This window comes from Gymnodraco acuticeps, unplaced genomic scaffold (genome assembly GCF_902827175.1).
Source record: "Gymnodraco acuticeps unplaced genomic scaffold, fGymAcu1.1, whole genome shotgun sequence".
Taxonomy (NCBI): Eukaryota; Metazoa; Chordata; class Actinopteri; order Perciformes; family Bathydraconidae; genus Gymnodraco; species Gymnodraco acuticeps.
In genome coordinates, this window is record NW_022991201.1 from 148,809 (window position 1) to 168,738 (window position 19,930).

The following is a 19,930-nucleotide window of genomic DNA, read 5'->3' on the forward strand; positions in this document are numbered from 1 at the left end:
CAAGAAAACATCCGAGAAAAAAAAAGTATGCCAAGCTTACTCTCATCATTAAACCTGTGAGTCCTGACATGGATATTATAGGAATGTTTATATTTGTTTTAAAGTATTAATCTCTGAAATATGTATTTAATGTCTCTAAGTGACGATCTACTGCCAAATGAGCGAGATCTCAGGAAAAGTCACGTTCGCAACACTTGCAGTTACAGCTCATCGCCATAGTTGCCACAAAAGGGAACAAAAACGTTAAAGATATGAGTGGTAACCTTCATTAATTGTTGAAACTACTTTCATTGGTATTGCTGAATATTTGAAAAACCCTCCTTGCTGCTTTCTTTGAAATACAATACATTTGACAATAGGAAATAAGTTTCACTTTAAGACTTTAACTTCTATGCACGCAGAAGTGGATACATTAGATTCTCAATCAAATTTGGTACAAAGAGAGCACAGCTGACATAAACACTTTGCTGTTTTGGTTGTTTGTGTTCTAGGTTGAGCACCCAACTGAAGCTCAGTGAGGGGGATCACACCTGTTTCCTCTTAAGGCTGAAACATTTTGTAGTTAAGATGGAGGAAGGGTTCCTCCACCAGCAGCTCGAGGTAAAAGTTTGGCGGGCTGATGTCTCTCAGTTGTTGAAGTTTTAAGATCTATGGTTAATCTGTGGTGATGATCATCATAATCCACCCATGCAGACCATACAACCTTGAAAGGCTTGAGAGACAATTTCTCATAATCTTGGAGACATCCTCTGATCCTTACATACAGAGAGCAGGATGACTCGCAGTCCAGCAGACATTAGTTCAGTGACTTGTTGCTAAACTGTCATTGTTTGTGAAAAGATGTGGAGCTATTCTTGTTATATTTGGACATTAATTGACAGAATGACAGTTCCTTAAAACACTTATCTCACTTATCCAACCCAAATGGACTAACAAAACTTGGATTCTGTAACAGACGGGTTGAACATGTTGCTTTGGTAAATCCAACAGCTCCATCTGGAGGTTCAAGGAGAACATTAGCTAATTTGTGGTACAACTCGCAAGTTTGTCTTGCATGACATATTAAAATGTTAACTTGGTGCTAGAGATATAAAACACATAGCAGTAGGTTACCATCCAGTATTTTGTGATTCTGTTCAAGCTTCAACTCAATACTTCAGTGTCAATCTTACCAACTAAGTTCGTAAACCGAGAGGCTGTTTGTTTGTAAGTAAAGCATCTAGCTCCTAAGAGAAGATGCTAGATTCCAGCATTGTTCAATTTGTGTTTGGTTTAATACAAAGTTTAGTATATTTAACATTAACACCTGCAATAACAAACAGGCTCCTACATCTGCAGATGGTGTTTACACTAAAACAGCGTCAGACTCACTCGACTGATCCACATCCAGAACATCAGATTACAGGACTCTATTATTTTATTGGGGTGCCTCTGCTGAAACAGAACTTATAGTTTTATAGACTTTGAAAGATTCAAATATGGCTTATAGTTAATAATTGCTTTATTTCTACCTTGTTTAATGTTTATTGTGACCATTTCAGTGTTGTTGACCACAATGATGTTACCGCAATTACATTTCTTATCAGGGGTGATTTAACAAATAGGAACAGACCTTAATTTGTCAGATACTCTGAGAGAACACTGCAAGACTAGAACCAGATGTTGTTGTGCACCCTTAAAAAAAAAAAATTGCTTCTTGCAATTGTACATTATTATCTTGAGAATATTTTTGAATGCCGATGTATCTCAGGACATCATTTTGTGTGTACTTTAACAGATCCTCTGATCTATTAAATGCAAATACATTTGTATTTATTTATTTAAGGAGGGACAATGCACATTAATCAACATGAGCACCGGAGTCCATCATTTAAATGTGCCGGATTAGCCATAGAGGCTAATTTCCATCTGCAGTCCCTGTTCTAGATTTTAAGACACTTTGCACAATACACAAATTATAGCATGCTATGCCAATTTCCAGATAATTACTTCACATCTATAAAAACAAACCCATCATGTCAAAGAGAGTACACCATGAATGTGGAACGCACAGAGCTGATCTGAGCATCAAAGCAACATTTGAAAGACAACCAAAGTGGAAAAGGTGGAAGTTCTGGCAACATTTATTTATTTTCTGCACATCATAGATCTCAGATTTTGTCAAGTAAAGTGCAAACATCCTACATCTTGCAACTGTGATTAGAGGCGTTGTTGGTGTCAGCATAAAGACTGAAGAAGCAAAAGAAGGTTCATATTGAGAGAAGAAATTCAGCCGTATCCCGGATGTGTACATATTTCTTCTTTTGGTTTTGTTTAGTGTCTGGCTCCAGTAGTCTTACTTTAAAGAATGAGTACAAATACAAACTTTGCTTGACATCACACAATTAAAATGACTGAGTTGTTACGAGAAAAATACACCTAATGTTTGGCAAACTGGGTCTTTGTTCATACTGTTGTGAAATGGGGAGCTTCATGTGTTCAATCTTAATTTGATCTCTTCAGTGAGGGCTAAAACTATAGTGCAACATTTGTAAAATAACAGCCTGTTGCGCCAGAAAGATAGTATATTATATAAAGGCAGCTTTTAATAAATGTAAAAGCTTTAAAACTGTAGGTAGTTACTGATCGTCCATCACTTTCATGTCAGGAACCTCAGCAGCAATAAGCTAATTGACCATTGCACAAGCTCCTTTTGAATTAGCCCCAGATAAAATTGATTATATTGCCATTTTCAACCCACTTCAAAATCTTCCATCCTCAGCACTTCCTCTTCTTGCAGTAACCCTCCACCACCTCTGGCAAGACGCTGTCGTCCTCCTCCATGTCCTCTGTCACGGTCTTACCGACCAGCTGGAAGATGTCCTCGGCGGCGACGCCCATAGGCTCGGCCACTTTCACCGTCAACATGTCCAGAGTCAGGACAGTTCCCCTGGGGATCTTTACCTTCGCCACCACAGACTTACCAAGCTGGAAGACAAGGAACAACACTCTTATTGTTATCATGGCCAAGGTTGAAGGAAAAATAGGAAAAGTAACATCTCCAATGTTTTTCTACAGGGAGACACCTCTCACCTATTTTTACCAAATTAAGTTTTCTGATATGTTCTTTTTAAATATCCAAATGAGGAATTATTTTTTCAAGAATTTACCAATTTGCATACATTTCCAGAGCACAAATCTAAAAATGTAATATAGCCAGGCGAAAATAGCCCGTTTCATTTTGTCGACATATAAGATGTTTGTTTTTTTTTAAACGGAGGACATTTGGGATATGTCTTTTTATTACTCCATAAATCCGAAAATACTTCAATTTTCACAGTTTTTTCTGGAATAAATTATGTTACATAAATCAGGCTTTAAACCAGGGGTGTCAAACTCAATTTCATCGCGGGCCACATCAGCGTTATGGTTTTACTCAAAGGGCCAGTTGTAATTTTAAGACTATATAAAAATACATATATAAATATTTTATATATATAACATAATTTATTATATTACATGATTGCCTCTGCATTGGATTATTTTCAGATACGTCTGAAAGCAGAAGTCTAGGGCAAATAATTGCAAGTCTCTTCAGTGTGCATGTCACAAAATTATTTAAAAAGAAAAGCCACATTTTGGAAAAACTAAAAAAAAGAAGTGACATTTTGAAAAAAAAGTAACATTTTGAGAAAAAGTCAAATTCTAAGAAAAAAAAGCATATTTTGAAGAAAAAAAGGAAAATTGAGAAAAAAGGCAAATTTGAGATGCATTGTGGGACATGTAGTTTATGGGCAACGTGCTTCTGTAAAGTAGCATGTAACCGTATAATAAACATATTATATTCTTTGCAAGCTCTTGTGGGGCCACATAAAATGAAGTCGCGGGCCGGATTTGGCCCCCGGGCCTTGAGTTTGACACCCCTGCTTTAAACAGTATATGAAGACAACTGTCTTTAAAAAACCATGAGGATTGAAATACACTGACACTGTTAAGTTTGGTGTATATTAGGCCTCAGTCACACAAGGACGATAACGGTCATATCTGCTTCAGTTCTCTATCAGATAGACGGTTCGGCCACACGAGGCAGACATAGAAACACATAAATCGATAACGATAAGGGGTCCCAAGGTGGGTAGATCTGTGAACGAAATGCTCTGGGGGGGCAAACGGCTCCGTGTTTACGCCTATACGATCATTTCCTGATAACGTTGAAGCAATAGCCCCACCTCTCCTGCTCAGAGATCAGCTGCTGGGCTGTCAGAAGAGGGGGATGAAAATAGAAGCTCGGTTTTTTATTCTTATATTATTAAATAGAGTCGTTATCAATTTGTTTTAAAGCTCAATAAATAACAAAGAAGACCTCTGACCGGCACTTTTCTAATTTTGTCCGGAAGATTTAAACTTTAAAGAAAATAGTGACCGGCGAAAAAAAATCTAACTGAAACTCTGCCGCACGGTCCCCTCGTCCCTTGGGAGAGGTGGGTGTTTTTCATCTGCTGGTGGACTACCGGAGAGATTTACAGCAGGAGCAAACGCTTGCCTCTGGGAGGGAGAAAAAGAGCCAGAGCGTCCACAGCGGAGAATAAACAGAAGGGAAACCATGGCAACCATGCGCGGGAAGTCTTCTTCGCTGCTTTTGTGGCAGGAGTACAGCGCCACTTACAGGCCCGGCATATGTACTACAGCGTCTCCAGCGCTTTCGAGCGGTCTCGTGTGAACGGACAAGTTTCTGGTGCCTATTGCGTGTGGACGGAAGACTTTTTTGATATCGATTTTGGTCCGTTTGCGTTATCGTCCTCGTGTGGCTCCAGCCTTAGTGCTATTGAAGTTGAGATATCTGCTTTGGCTAATTTAAGTGAAATCTATGGTTGCAAATAGACAAAGTTAGTAAAATAAACACCTTAATGTGTATTTTGCGTGCTTTTCTTGATGATTACTCACCTTGTCGTGGCACGGCTTCTCACAGGGTAACATAGTCTTGATGCCGGTCCCCATGGCCCTCTCCACCAGTCGGATGGAGCGCACCAGCTCGGTCAGCTCACTGGGCACCAGCGAGGCTTCGTGGTCACTTCCTTTCCACGTCTTATCCAAAGTAACATGTCGCTCGACGACCTTTGCCCCCATAGCTACGGCCGCAAGTGTAATACTGATCCCAGACTCGTGGCCAGAATACCCAATGGGAATATCTGGAAATTCCTTCTGGTATTCCTGTGGTGAATGATACAAATGTCACTCATAAATCTTTGATCTTTGATTTTGGTTAACAAAAATTGTTAGCTTAGCTTACCATTAATACTGGAAACAATGTTGTACAAATAGCATGACAGTGACAAGAAAAGTAAAAACATCTGCTTACCATCAACTCAAGATCAATAATCAACACTTTATACCCATTTTGTCAATACAAAAACCAAATATACATACAGATATGAGAGAGATCTTGAGGAATCTATCTTTTGGGAAAATAAATCATTTTTAAAGTAGTTCTTAAAGGTCCCATGTCATGCTTTTCCGGTTATTACCCATCCCCTTGTGTGTTATGAAGGTTTTTATGCATGTAAACGGTCTGCAGAGTCAAAAACCCTCAAAGTACACCCTGTAGGGCAGGGGTGCCCAACCTTTTTTGAACCGAGAGCTACTTTTAAAGTTGCCAGTCTGCCGAGATCTACCAGTCCAAATAGAGAGGTGTAGCCATTACTGACAGCCTACTGCCAGGTACATACACACTTCTACAAACTGACCTTTGTACGATGAATACTTCATAAAATACTGCAGATCCTTTATCTTACCTCTTTCTAATCTACACACATACAAGTATTTAACTGAAGTTACACAACAGTGTTGTTGATACAGAGTTGGAGTTTATTCACACGTCACATACTACAGTGGGTAATGTTTTCAAGAAGCATTGAACAGTGCTGCCACATATGACACAGGAAAAAAAGAAAAGACTCTGAACCCTTTCTTTGCCATTATATAAAAATAGTGTTGCTACAAAAGTATAAATTAGGCTTACTAATAAGACAACTCAGATCTGAAGCTACACAGGAATCTGCTGCCAAAATGCAATAAAAAAGACATCAAACCCTTTTTTTGTTGCATTTTAGTAGAGTATAAAAAGAAATGCCTTTGAAATAGGATGCAAGCAACACTAGTTTCTTAACCTGAATTGATAATACACTATAATCAATTTAAACAGAACAGATCTTAATGTTTGTATTCTTATACCATTGTGTACAATAATTATAATGAATAAGTTCAAACAAACTAAAACTTACAGCTGATTAATAACGGTATCTAACTTGAGTTTTTATTATATCAAAAACCTGTTGAAATGCTACTGTTATTTTTACTATCCCCAAAAAGCGCTTTGGCAGCCTCCAGGAATGCTTCTTTCACAACTTCGCCGTCTTTGAAAGATTTCATGTGTTTCGCAAGAAGGTGACTGACACGATAAGATGCTATGGTAGCAGCCTTGCTCTTGTTGTTGGGCCTGGTGAAAATGGACTGCTGTGCATTTAGCTGTCCTTTCAGGTCCCTCACCTTATGACGTTTAAAACAAACAAGGTATCTACCACGACTGTTTAAATGCGTGACGTCATTGGTAAGCGACGGACGCCGAACACATATGGTAGGGCGAACACATATGGTACTGACACCGGCAGCAGCTTACAAAGCTGCGATAGGCAAGATGCTGAAAATGGCTATAGAGTGGCGAAGTCACGCCAATCTACTTCCAATCTACTTGCAAAATTATCTTTTCAATTGACAAACATCATATGTGTAATTCATGGCACAATTCAAATGGGATCGAAAGATAATCTTTCTCTCCATTGACTTCAATACATAATTTTTCCGAAATAAGGTCCCATGGGGGTCCACCGGAAAGGGAGGGACTTTGCCACTCTATTAGGGAGGAATGGATGATATACAGTGTATATATGTATATCTACACATGTTCATTTTGTACATTTCTAAAAATAAAGTTTGATGGAAATACTTAGTCGCCTTTCTTCCCTGAATTATTTTCTCCTATAACATATCATTCATATATAGCAAACCATGATTTGATTTTTCATCAAACACAGTAGTAGTTTATTACAGGTAAAAATAACTTACTCTTCTTCCGTTCTACGCCTCAAAGGTCTATAATCGAATCTGTACATGTTATGGAGGTTCTGCAGGGTGTGGGGTATGTATTGGGGTATTCTGTGCTACTGTTGGTGTTTTCAGCTAGCTGGCTACATAATGTTGTAACTGTCAGCTAGGCTACCTTTCTAATTTCTTTGCAACAGATGTTTTCCACTTCGGTAGGCATCATGGCGCAGTTTCCACAAGTGCACCTAAATAACAATAGTTGTAGGTACAGTTCGGTTAGTTAGCGTATAACATGGCTGGACCGACGCCATTGTAAGACTGATGTTCCGCTCAGAGCCGAAAAAAAGCCTCTCTGGTGGTTGACTTATCAGAACAGAGTGGCCGAGCTGACCAATCGGAGCACACTGGGCTCACAGGGAGGGGGGGGGGGGGGGCAGGAGCTCCAACCAGCCATTTAGGACAGAGAGTGAATACACATACTATACAGAGATGCTGTATGAGAAACCAATGTGAGTTAGGAAAATTGCACAGTATAAATCTATTTTAGTAGACCTCAACAATGGAATTATGATCAGTAGAAATGGCCAAGACATGGGACCTTTAATGCAGTAATATAATCTGATCTGATTTAAATATATTTAATAATGTGTTGTGCCAACCGTTTCATAAAATGAATACTATTAATAGTAAAAATCAATTCTTCTCACCGCTAGAACTCTGAGGTTGACATCTTCAGCCTCCAGAGGGTAGGCGCTGGTGCACTGCAGGATGGCAAAGTTAGGGTTGTGCTCCTTCACTGTTTGGTAGACCCGACGCATCGTCTCCATGCTCTGCATCCCACTGGACACTAACATGGGCCGTCCTGACACAGACAAAATAAGCTTGGTAAAAATCTTAGCTAACATGGGCAGAAGGCTAAATGCCTTCAGGAATCCCTGTAGTTCAGAACTCAAGCTTGTTTCACTTTAATCCCAGTTTTAACTAATTTCTACAAAGATAGGCATGTGCACAAATGTTCAGTTTATCTAATCATTTTAGATCTGGGTTATATGTAATAGTACAATTTTATTCACCATTAAATACATCTCACATGTATTAATTTCCCCAGATATAAAGGTCCAGTCTCACCTTTCTCGGCAGTCGTCTTCAGATAGGGGAAGTTGTTGGTGTCTCCAGAGCCTACTTTAAAGAAAGGCACATTGATCTCATCGAGGAATTCCACTGCCATCTAAAGACAGAAAATAAAAGTCATTATTAAACTTAAACCTGATTAAAATGTCTTAAAGGCTTCATCAAAACTGTCTTTCTTACCTCGTCCATCCCTGAGGCGGTGAAAAAGATCCCCACCTCCTCTGCATACTTCTGCAGCTCCCTGTACTGCTCGTGGCTGAACTCCAGGTGGCGCTTGTGATCCCCATAAGTTCTTCCCCAGGAGTTTTTGGAAGTGTAAAGGCGCTCCAAGGCTCGCTTGTTGAATTTGTGCTCCAATTCACTCTTCTGGAATTTGGCACAATCAGCACCACAGTCCTGTGAAGGTTGATACAATCGTGTTCAATTAATACACTTGTAATTCATTATTTAATCAATTGCTGGTGTAACAACGAGACAAACATGCAAAAATGATGGTAATGTGTCTTTCTAAAATAAAGCATAGTATTCCAATTTACATCAAAGTTGAATACAAATCCCAATATATTAATAATGAACAAATAGGTTTCCTAGAGTTGAAAAGGAACTGTTTCTTAATAAAAAAATTTGCAAGAAATAAAGAAAAGCTTATGAACTCAACACAATAACTCACAACCGTGTCTCTATTTCCTCTGTCAGTGGTGTACAAATACCAGTGACGTGCGGTGAGGTTCATGGCTGGTGAGGCACTGACTCTTTCAGAGTCAGATTTACAAATATTATATTTTGAACTTAATCGAAATATTCGGTTATTTTCAAAAGCTTTTTTAGTCTGATGCTTCGATTCATTTTAAACAGACCGTTCAACAAAAGGATACCCGAAATCTAAATATTGGATTGTTCTTTCTTAGTAAGATCCCATTTTCATTACAATTGTGGTCTTACCTTGACTTGAAGATGAAGTCCATGCTATCCTTCTGGACAACAATCTCTATTACTTTTTTGTAAAAGTCCTCCTTATCTATAGTTTCTACAGCATAAACTGTGCAACATTACAGTAGGCCCACACAAACTGCAGAACACCGGGGCTTTGGGAACACTCAAAATTACTTAAAATGATTTAATTCCCATTTAACCTGTTAAGGGGTTTTTTCCCCCCGGTTTTTTTCTCACGAAACTGTGTCTCAGGGCTTCTTAAAATGTAATAAACTATTCATGTGTCCTGCTCATTTAACAGGAAGAAACTCAGCTAACTGATGATATGAACCATGTTTACCGAAACAAAACACAAGTCTCACAAGAAGCGTCTAAATGAGCCCTGAGCGAAAAAAAAGCTAACACACTCTAGGTATAAATCAATCGATATACTTATCGGATATGCACAAACAGATTCTATCTAGAACTATAAGTGTCATCACTGAGCGATCAGAACTCGCGACAGGGGAAGCAAATACAGACATCACACAACGTAGCTTTAGGTAGCAAAACACGGAGATATGCTCATCTTTTGCTGTTATTCTGATCAAAAACGAGAAAAACGCGGTTGAAGGTTAATCCATAGGTTAATCCAATGTGTCTGTCATTTTGAAAAAAGTATTGATAATCCATAATTACATTTTTATGTCAAAAACGGAGTTTTCATTAGCTGCTAATGATAGCTTCCAGAGTGAATGACAGCTTCCTGTTTTGTCTCCTTGGACACGAGTCCAAACAACTCACAGACTGCACCGGGCGCTGATGTAGGCGCCCTGTGACCATCAGATTTGACGATGCTGATTGGCTGAAATGATGTTTTGGCTGCATAGTCAGCTGCTAGTGGCTGCTGCTGCACTTGTTGAGGGCTCCTCTCTTAGCGCCCAGACGACGAGAGAGGGTATGATACACGGGCAAGGCCAGGCAGGAAACATGTGACTTATCAGTAACTTTAGACATCGTAACACAATTTTAAACGATATTTTATTGTAGATTATACATTTTACTGATACCAATTATATAATACCTATTTACCTAAAATAAAAAATAATTTTTATTTTATTTTTCATGTGGGAAGAGGTGGGGCGGCGCCACTAGCGCCCCTATGGGCCGGCCGCCACTGTACGTGAAATAAGTTATTTAGAGACTATGGATGGCGAGGATAAATGTAATAAAGGGATCTACAAACATTACATTGGTGACCTACAGTGAGATGGTAACAGGCATGCGCTTAGGGCCCGTTTTTCAGCCAGTTTCTGTGGGGTGACGCATTCTGAAGTGAGGCAGATCTCATCTGTGCCTCACCTTACCCCACAGTAACTGGCTTGAGCGCGCTCACAAAATAAGTGCCCGCGTTAAATTAGTGCCCGCGCTCCAGCCAGTTACTGTGGGCTTACGAGAGGCAGAGCTCGTCCTTGCCTCACTTCTCATCGCTACCCGTAGTTGTAGCGGAGCTCGGCAAATTAGCTGATTTTGACTATAAAAAGCGATTGGAATCATACATAAATCACATTTACAACACAGATCAGTGGAGACATTTTATTATTATTACTATTTAGTTTTTCTTTAGTTGTTTTTCCGTTACATTGGAGTATGACAGGTGAGGCTCTGCCTCCCCTGACTGCACTTCGCTGAAAAATACGTAGTTATTTTAAGGAAATAATGAATAAATGACGGCTTCTACCATGACTCCTTAAAGTGACAGCCAATAAAAAGTCAAGCCAAACCCCATTGACAAACCTGTCATTTCAACATTCTACAATTACACTATGTCTTTCTACAAACACCCTTTTGGAGATACTTGTACACTAGTCCATCAATTGCTACATTTCATATGAACTATTAATACAAGTTTTACAATCTTAATACACGTAGGCCTACTGACTAAGTAAATATTCAATTCAAAGTAAAAATTCAGACCAGGAAGTCGTGACGACCAAAAGCTTAGCATCCTAAGTGCTGTTGGTAAATGCGTGTTTCCTGGCTGTTCAGGATTTTTTTTTAAATCGCGCTGAGCCGTGGATGCACTCCGGCATACTGACCGTCATGAAAACCAGAGACAAAAAATGCTCTGAGTTTCATAAAAGTCAGTCAATGCTTTCCAAAAGCACGAGCAGTGAACTCCAGGCCTACGTGACTGAACTAAAAATTGAAAGAAACAGACTAAGAAATGACGTAAGCTCCATGATCAAAACTGCCAAAAAGAGTTTCATCAATGTCAAAACTGAGGAAAACAAAAATAAACCCCGTGAACTTTGGAAATTACTCAATAACCAGCTTGGCTGCAGTAAAAAACTTAAAACGAGATTTTCGAACTTAAACATAAAGACAGATAACAGGCTCATCACAGACAAACTGGATGTGGCCAAGTACTTGAAAAAAATTTTCACAAACATAGCCACAACTCTTGTAAATAAATTACCCTCCCACTCAGGGCTTTTTGAAGTAGATCACATCATGACCTACTACAAAAACCTAGGGGTACGCAAAGATGATTTCAGTCTAGCAAGGGTAACAACAGCAGAGGTACTCATTAAACTGAGCGCCCTCCAACCTAACAAGGCCACTGGCCACGACAATATCCCCTCCAAATTCCTCAGAGACACAGCAACCGCCATCTCACCAGTCATAGCTCACATAATTAACCTCTCCATAAAACAGGGAAAAGTACCCAAAGACTTCAAAATTGCAAGAGTAACCCCCCTGCACAAAAAGGGAAGTAAATTGGACCCAGGCAACTACCGCCCTGTTTCTATACTTACCTCCATCTCAAAAGTTATGGAAAAAATAGTATATGAACAGGTCGAAAAGTACCTCGCGGAAAAGAAACTAATCTATGAATTTCAATCTGGCTTTAGAACATCCCACTCCACTGACACATGCCTTCTTTATTTGAGCGACCACATCAAACAAGAGGTGGACGAGGGCAAGTACTGCGGCATGGTGATGCTGGACCTACAAAAGGCTTTCGACACTGTCAATCACCCCATTCTGATTGACAAGCTAAAAGCAATTGGTTTTGATAAACTATCGGTGAGCTGGATGCAATCCTACCTGGAGGGGAGAGAACAGATGGTGGAGGTAAACGGTACTCTGTCCCCCCCCTCCCAGTGAGCTGTGGTGTTCCACAAGGAAGCATATTAGGTCCGTTACTGTTCCTAATTTATGCAAACGACATGTCATCAGCATGTGACTGCAACTTGTTCCTGTTCGCGGACGACTCAGCCCTGCCGGTCTCTGACAGGAGCAGATTGCAGGTTGAAAAAAACCCTCAGCTCCGAGCTCGGCAGAATCTGCACCTGGCTCGCCGATAATAAATTATCATTACACCAGGGTAAAATAGAGTCCATTCTCTTCGGTTCGAAACATAATCTCAGCAAATCCGACGACTTCTCAGTTGCAGTGGGTGACATTATTGTCACAAGTAAGAAGGAAATTACATACCTAGGATCTATTCTTGAGGCAAACCTCTCCTGTGACAAAATGGCATCCAATGTAATAAAAAAAGTCAATCAAAGAACTCGATTCCTATACCGGATCTCTTCTCTGGTAAACAAAAACACCCTGAAAACTCTGGCAGGAGCACTCATTCAAGGGTACTATGACTATGCTTGCACGTCATGGTACCATAGCACGTCCAAGGCGCTAAAAATAAAACTTCAAACATCGCAAAATAAACTGGTCAGACTACTGCTTGACCTTTCATCTAGAACCCACCTCACCTCTGCCCACTTTGACAACCTAGGATGGCTTAGAGTAGACGACAGAGTACAGCTACTTGCAATGGGCCTGGTCTACAAGATCCACTACACCTCTATGGTACCCATGTACATGTCAAAATTCTTCCCAAAGGTCAAGGAATACCATAATCATAACACCAGAGGGAGCTCCACAAATCATGTGAAACCCAGATTTGGCACAAAAAAGGGGGAATACACGTTTCGCAATTATGCCACATCAAGGTGGAACGCTCTTCCCACAACTGTAAAGGAAAGTAAAACTATACTTACCTTCAAAACCTCTCTTAAAGAGCACCTTCGGGGGAGAGCATTGCAAAACTGGCCCCGGTAATGGTACAAATCTCAACCTGTGTACAATGGACAGCTTCCCCCCCCATCTATGTATATACTCGCATTTTAGACTCTGTTACTAACTGTATATCTGTAGACTTGGTATGTCTTAAATGTCCGGGTAGGATGTATTAGAACGAAATCTAAAATGAAAATTGTAAATAAGCAATCTGTATGTAAAAAACCACCTGTATGTAAATTGTAAATAAGCCATCTGTATGTCAAATATGTCTTATATGCAGGGCTGCACATAACTGGTGCGCAGGTGCGCATGCGCACCTCCGCCAAAAAAAGAGCACCGGGTCATTTGAAAAAAGGCGCATTTGCGCACCAACATTGAGAGAGAGAGAGAGAGAGAGAGAGAGACGAGAGAGAGAGAGAGAGAGAGAGAGAGAGAGAGAGAGGAGAGAGAGAGAGAGATGAGAGGAGAGAGAGAGAGAGAGCGAGAGGAAGAGGGAGAGAGAGAAGAGAGAAGAGAAAAGAGAGAGAGGAGAGAGGAGAGAGAGAAAGATATTTGCGAGTTGCATATGAACTCAGGGCCGGCCCGTAGCACTGGCGCTATAGATGTTCGCCTCGGGCGCCAGATCTGTGGAGGCGCTGCGCTGGCAGTTCTGGGAGGGAAAACAACTTTTTTGACTGTTGGGGCTCATCCTAATTTTCGGCCTTGATGTAACAATATTCATAATTAAGTAAATGTAACACCCTTTTCACCCCGGTTACACGTTTCATTTGCCCTGTACGATGGGCGCTGTAAGTGATGAAAATGGGGGATGTTGGCTTATCTGGTGCCCGCAGCTCACATCCAAAATGCGAGTGAGTGTGGGAGCGAGGGAGGGTGCACCGGTTCCGGCGCTGTTGTTATTAGAATCTGGTGCTAGCTGCTCTAACGGATATAAGAAGAAGATGTTTCTACAATAATGTGGAGGGAGAGTCATCTCCAGTCAGACTGAGAGGCTGATACTACAGCTCAGTGAGGTAAAGGACTCTGAGTGTTTAGATAGTTCACTTTAGTCTAAGTTGTCTCAGTGGGTCTCAAACGTTTTGATCACAATTTATGTAAACACATATTTTCAAGGCACTCCTTTATAATTATTGGGATAAACAGGTTTGAAATCATTCCAATGTATACTATAGGACAGTAAACCAAAAATATCCTTTAAAACTGGAGAGATAAAAAAAAAAGCATAAATAAATAAATGTTAAGGTAAAATAAGATATGAATGAACAACACAAATAAAATAAGTTACATTAAGTTGTTATTGGCTATGGTAGGTTATTGGTTATGTTCACATACTTATTTGATTACATCCACTTGTCTAAGATGACAACAGAGACTTTCGACCCAAAACCAGCTGTTGACTTGTGGATGCAAGCAGCTAATCGCAGACTCAACCAGAGAGAAAGAAGTAGGCCTACATCATCAGCTACCATGTCTGAGAGGAAGACAGTGAGGAGAACAGTCAGGAGGGTAGTGATGACAGCTTGTAGGATTACTGGTCGTGCTAATGTTGTCTTGTGTTCACCTCTGCATGTGTGTTTTGTGTTCACCTCTGCATGTGTGTTCAGTGCTGTGTGTCTGGCAAATAAAGTCAAGACCCCCTCAAAAGTTACGGTTTATTTCATTTTAAGGATGAGCACCAAGCAACATCTCCAGGTGCTCCTTTTAGAACCAGGGCAAAAAAGTTATGTGCACCCCTGCTTATATGTCTTAAATGATATGATGAATTGGAAATGGGGGACCCTGATGTAAACAAGACGAAAGTCTTTCTCTGGTCTGCATCCCCTTAACAATTGTATGTTTTGAGCTGTACTGTACTGTACCCAATATACAAGCTGTTAATAAACTTTTCAATCAATCAATCAATACGATAATAACACCTGAATAAAGTATGCATGTTCAGAATTTAGTGACACATTTCAATAGTCATACCTTTGCCATTTTTATCATTTTCTTGGCGATCTCAATGTCTCCCTGGTGGTTTTGTCCAATCTCAGCAATGATGAAGCAAGGGTTACTTCCTCCGATCATTCTACCGGGACACAGCTCGAACTTTAAAGGCATTTTGACCACAAAGAGGTAAAAACTAAACAAGTGAAAGTAGCGTAGTAGTCTAGTGGAGAGCAGGATGAGAGTTAGGCGGTTGCTGCCTGGGACCGGAGCTATTAAAGCGCTGCACCACCCGGATGTGGGAGGATTTCCGCATTGTGGAGCAGCCGGATTATCTTTCAAAGTAAAAGCGTTCATTTATGCATATATTTAAAAAGGAGTTGAAGGAGAAAGAAAATGAAGTCATTTAGAAAACCTTGTATGCCATTTCAGCCTATGGGCAATTGCTAAATGAATAAACACTTTAAAGCTACAAAAACGATCAACCTTAGACTGTTGCCTCAAATATGGAATTGTATGGGAACCTTTTATTCTGATCAACTGTGGCTGTCATGAACAAATTCGCTTAATTCACTGTAGACCACACAGACATCAGAAGCGACACCTAACAGGAAGATTATTTTACACAGCAAGATCTGATACCTGTCAGTATACTAATAATAATTAGGGATGCTCCGATCGATATCAGCCGATATTCACAGCTGCCGATTGATCGGTGCTCTCTATAAATGCCGATCGGGAGAGCCGATCACATGACGTAAAATACATGACACTTTTCTCTGTGCGCGGCAAAGCTATGGGATTAGTTTTGTATCATAAAGATAAAGCAACACTTTCTGAGAATAAAGCAAAACTATGAGTTTAAAGGGAAAAAAACTGAGTCAAGCAAAATAAAATACATTTCAAAAATACAACTATAAGTTGCAAACAAATCATTTGTGTAATCATGTAAACTATAAGTATTTTTCTTTGTTTTAACATATCTTTTTGTTTGAAGTTCTTGTTTCTTCTTTGTCAATGATCAGACTTTTGCTCTCGCTGCAGCTCTTCTCATTTGCGCTCCTTCACTTTTTGTTTGAGATTCTGACACAAACCTCCCAGGTGGGTGGGACTTTCAGGGGTGCCTCTCCATTGGCTAATCAGTTTTTGAGTGACAGCCCAGTCCTCCAGTGATTGTACAGTTCAGGCAGCAACAACACCTCCAGAAGAACCAGCATTTCAATTATTACAAGTGAAAATATATGTAAGTATTGATCATTTGTGTTGTTTGTGCTGTACTATAGGCTACGGTCTGTTTCTTTATTGTGTTAAGTGAGAAGTAAAGTTGTGCTATGAAAGTTAGCTTTTGCTACCTTTAGATCCATAACAATAGGCTTGTTTGAGACAAGCAAGACCTGCGCAGACCTGCGCAGTTGCGATCAACGTCTTGCTAGTGCGTTGCATGATGGTTAGTCATTTTGTCCGACTTGCTCTGGAGGCCCGCCCACATGAGACTTTGAAATTTCGCGGGACAAAGACGCCCGCAGCCTTGAGAGCGAGGCGAGGCGAGTTGGCGCAGTTGCTCTCCACGGGCTGCGGAAGCGAAATGCTTGATGGGAAACGGCTCGCTGGTATCTCGAGCTGAGCGCTCATTGGTGGTTTTTACCACGTGCTGGTGATGAAACTCTCCAATTGGCTGGCAAAATGTTGTTGTTGTTTTGTGTCAGTTTTACGTCGCCACTTCCATTCACATTTTTCATCATTGTTCCACAATATTTATCATCATTCAATTCATTCTATATGTTATTCTGTAGATTGTGTACATTACTTTTCACTTTACTGCTTGTTGCACCTGGTTAGAAGCTAAACTGCATTTCGTTGTCTCAGTACCTGTAATATGTGCAATAACAATAAAGTTGAATCTAATCTTGAGCAGGAACAAATGTATTTACTTAGTACATATCTGACATTAACGATTCAACGACATGTGTGCATTCTTTATAAATGCAAACCGAGTCAAGCCGACTCCGGAGGTGGCGGTATGCACCTTAAAGTTGTTTGCAATCCGCCAAAAAACCGAGAGAAGAAGAAGAAGACGAAGCCGACTCCGAGCATGGACTCCGAGCTGTCCGACTTCAGGCGAGCTTTTTGAGACCTCCCCCGGCTGCGATCGGCTATTCTCGTCTACTTTCGAGGCGAGCCGCAACGCGTCTCAAACAAGCCTAATGCAAGCTAAGTAGCCTCACAGTGAGCTACCAACCCAGTCTCATGGCATTTCATGTTCACCAAAACGATTTTTAATCTATTGATTCGTGTTCACCAACACGATTTCCCCCTTTTTTTCGTGTTGCACAGCACGATTTTAAAAGCAATGTATTTCTACTGGTAATGTGTTTCGTGCCTGTGTCAGTACCAGATATGTTCGGGTGTATTTCTGTCGCATCCGTCTTCCGTCACATCCGTCATATACTCACCTCCCTCTGCTCCCAGCGCTCTGCTGCCACACACCGGCCGTCTGCGGAACTGCAGCCGGAGGAACTCGGGACAGCTTGTTATGTGTGGGGTGCTATGGTGGGGTCCCATGTACTTGTGCACATAAATAATGTTTCTAATTATTTACAATTAAAAAATATATATATTCTGCGTTAATTTAGCCAACACTTTCATAAGGCCACTAGATTAGATAATTACGAAATGTGTAGATAGAATACATATATTTCAGGTTGTTATTTTGTCATTATGTTTAATGTTTTATTTACCTTTTAGTATTTTTATATAGTATCTGAACTTTGGAGAGGAGTTGGGAGACACACGACACATCAAATCACATCTACAGATCAAGGCGAAGCGAATGGAAGTAGTCACATACTCCTAGCGTGAAAATGTTTGTGAAAACGTGTGCAAAGTCTCCGAAAATCCTAAAAATAAGCTCATATTTGAATTCATCATAAAAAAACACATCATTCAGTAAAAACAAGGCCCCACTGATCATCTACTCTCTGAGACGATTCCAGGGATGTCTGGCTTGAGTTTCGACCACCAGGGAAAGTGGACAAAAGTGCCCGAGATCAGCCTCTTAATTTACCCAGGGCTTAGTGCTTGGCTTTGGGCATGAAAATTCAGGAAACTCCCCTGAGTATTTTATTAAATATCTGAACTTTGGAGAGGAGTTGGGGGACACACGACACATCAAATCACATCTAGAGATCAAGACGAAGCTAGTGGAAGTACTCCTAACGTGTGAAAATGTTTGTGAAAAACGTGTGCAAAGTCTCCGAAAACGGAGCAGTGGCTGTAAAGCTAGCTTTGCGGCTAGCGGTTAGTTGTTATTGTTTGAAGTTGTTGCTATGGAAACAACATGACGGAGAAAAAATGAATATCTTCTACATATAATAACGGACAAAGTAAAGAATGAAGTGTAGGCTATGCCTGTTTGAAGTTGTTGCTAAGGAAACAACATGACGGAGAAAAAGTATAATCTTCTACATATAATAACGGACAAAGTAAAGAATGAAGTGTCGGCTATGTTTAAATGTTCGGAATTTGACCGTGATGGCCCTCTTGAGTTGCCGTAAAATATGACGAACATGACGGATGACGGATGCGACGGAAATACACCCGAACATATCTGGTAGCCCGAACATATCTGGTACTGACACTGGTACTGACACTGACCATAGATATATATATAAACACTAGATGACTCACCCGCGCTGCTGGCCAATGGAGACCGACGTTGCCACTTGGCCGCCATCTTGCTACAGGCAGTTCTCTCATTCATAACATTATGGTTTACTATTTAAATAACCACAGCTTGCTCAATTTTCAACCAATTTTTAAACGGTTTTGTTTTTTATAAACATCAAAGATGTAGTTATGATACTGCATACTTATAATCATGGACTTTCATATGAAAATAACATTAATCAGATAAAGCAATAGCTATACACATACACACAAGGTATTTATATTAAATATTTGCCGGTGTATATATTTCCATTTATTTTATTATATTGTTAATATTTAAAATAAATTATAAATAAATTATAAAATTAAAATACATTTATATTTTATATATAAAAATCGGTCTCATGTTACCACTCTGTAAGCCAAGAGTTGTTAATTTAGCAATGCCTTAGCTTGAAGAACAGGGACACAACTAATGATAATAGCATATGTTGGTATATTATTTAGATATTCACATCTTTATCAGAAGAACCAAACCAACATAAAATGTGCTCAGACAGGCCAGTTCTGTCTAATTTATCACAATTATTTTTGACATGAGATCTTCATATCATCCTAGTTTTGTATTTAGTTTCTAGATTTGTAAACAAATCCAGAACCTTTGAAATATGTTATTGAAAAAAGACCACGAATAATATAAACTGTACCATGTGTCCTTTTGTGTCCTTCTGTAGTCCATTTGTGGTTGGTCTTGTCTCGCCCCGGCTGATACATCACAAAATCCACTGTTTAAATTGTTCCCTATATTGCCCCTATGCCCCTGTAAGGTGTCCTTGGGTGTTATGAAAGGCGGCCCCCCAACATAAATGTATTATTATTATTAAGAAGAACAACTTGGTGTGGTGTGGAGGGGATGTAGGAAGCAGGAGCAGGTGGGTAGAGATGGGGCTTCAAGGTTCAAGGTTATTTGTTTTAAATGTGTCTTGGAGATAAGGACCAGCTGCACACAATAAAATACAGTATAACACAAAACCAATAAGACACACGGTGACACATGGCACACCAACAATCAATCATCGTCCAGCCTCAGCTTTGGTATTCTTTCACAACCATGTTATGGGTTTAT

The 19,930-nt window shown here is 40.0% G+C and overlaps 1 protein-coding gene across 1 annotated transcript; it reads right to left on the reverse strand.

The window, feature by feature from the left end:
• Positions 1 to 2,100: 2,100 nt before the first annotated feature.
• nansa (N-acetylneuraminic acid synthase a) lies at positions 2,101 to 15,437 on the reverse strand. Its single transcript, XM_034238553.1, has 6 exons — positions 15,181 to 15,437; positions 8,392 to 8,607; positions 8,209 to 8,308; positions 7,788 to 7,942; positions 4,924 to 5,190; positions 2,101 to 2,967 (listed from the first exon to the last, which is right to left on the reverse strand). The coding sequence occupies exons 1-6, from the start codon at positions 15,310 to 15,312 to the stop codon at positions 2,758 to 2,760; spliced, it is 1,080 nt and encodes a 359-aa protein (XP_034094444.1). The 5' UTR covers positions 15,313 to 15,437; the 3' UTR covers positions 2,101 to 2,757.
• Positions 15,438 to 19,930: the final 4,493 nt, after the last annotated feature.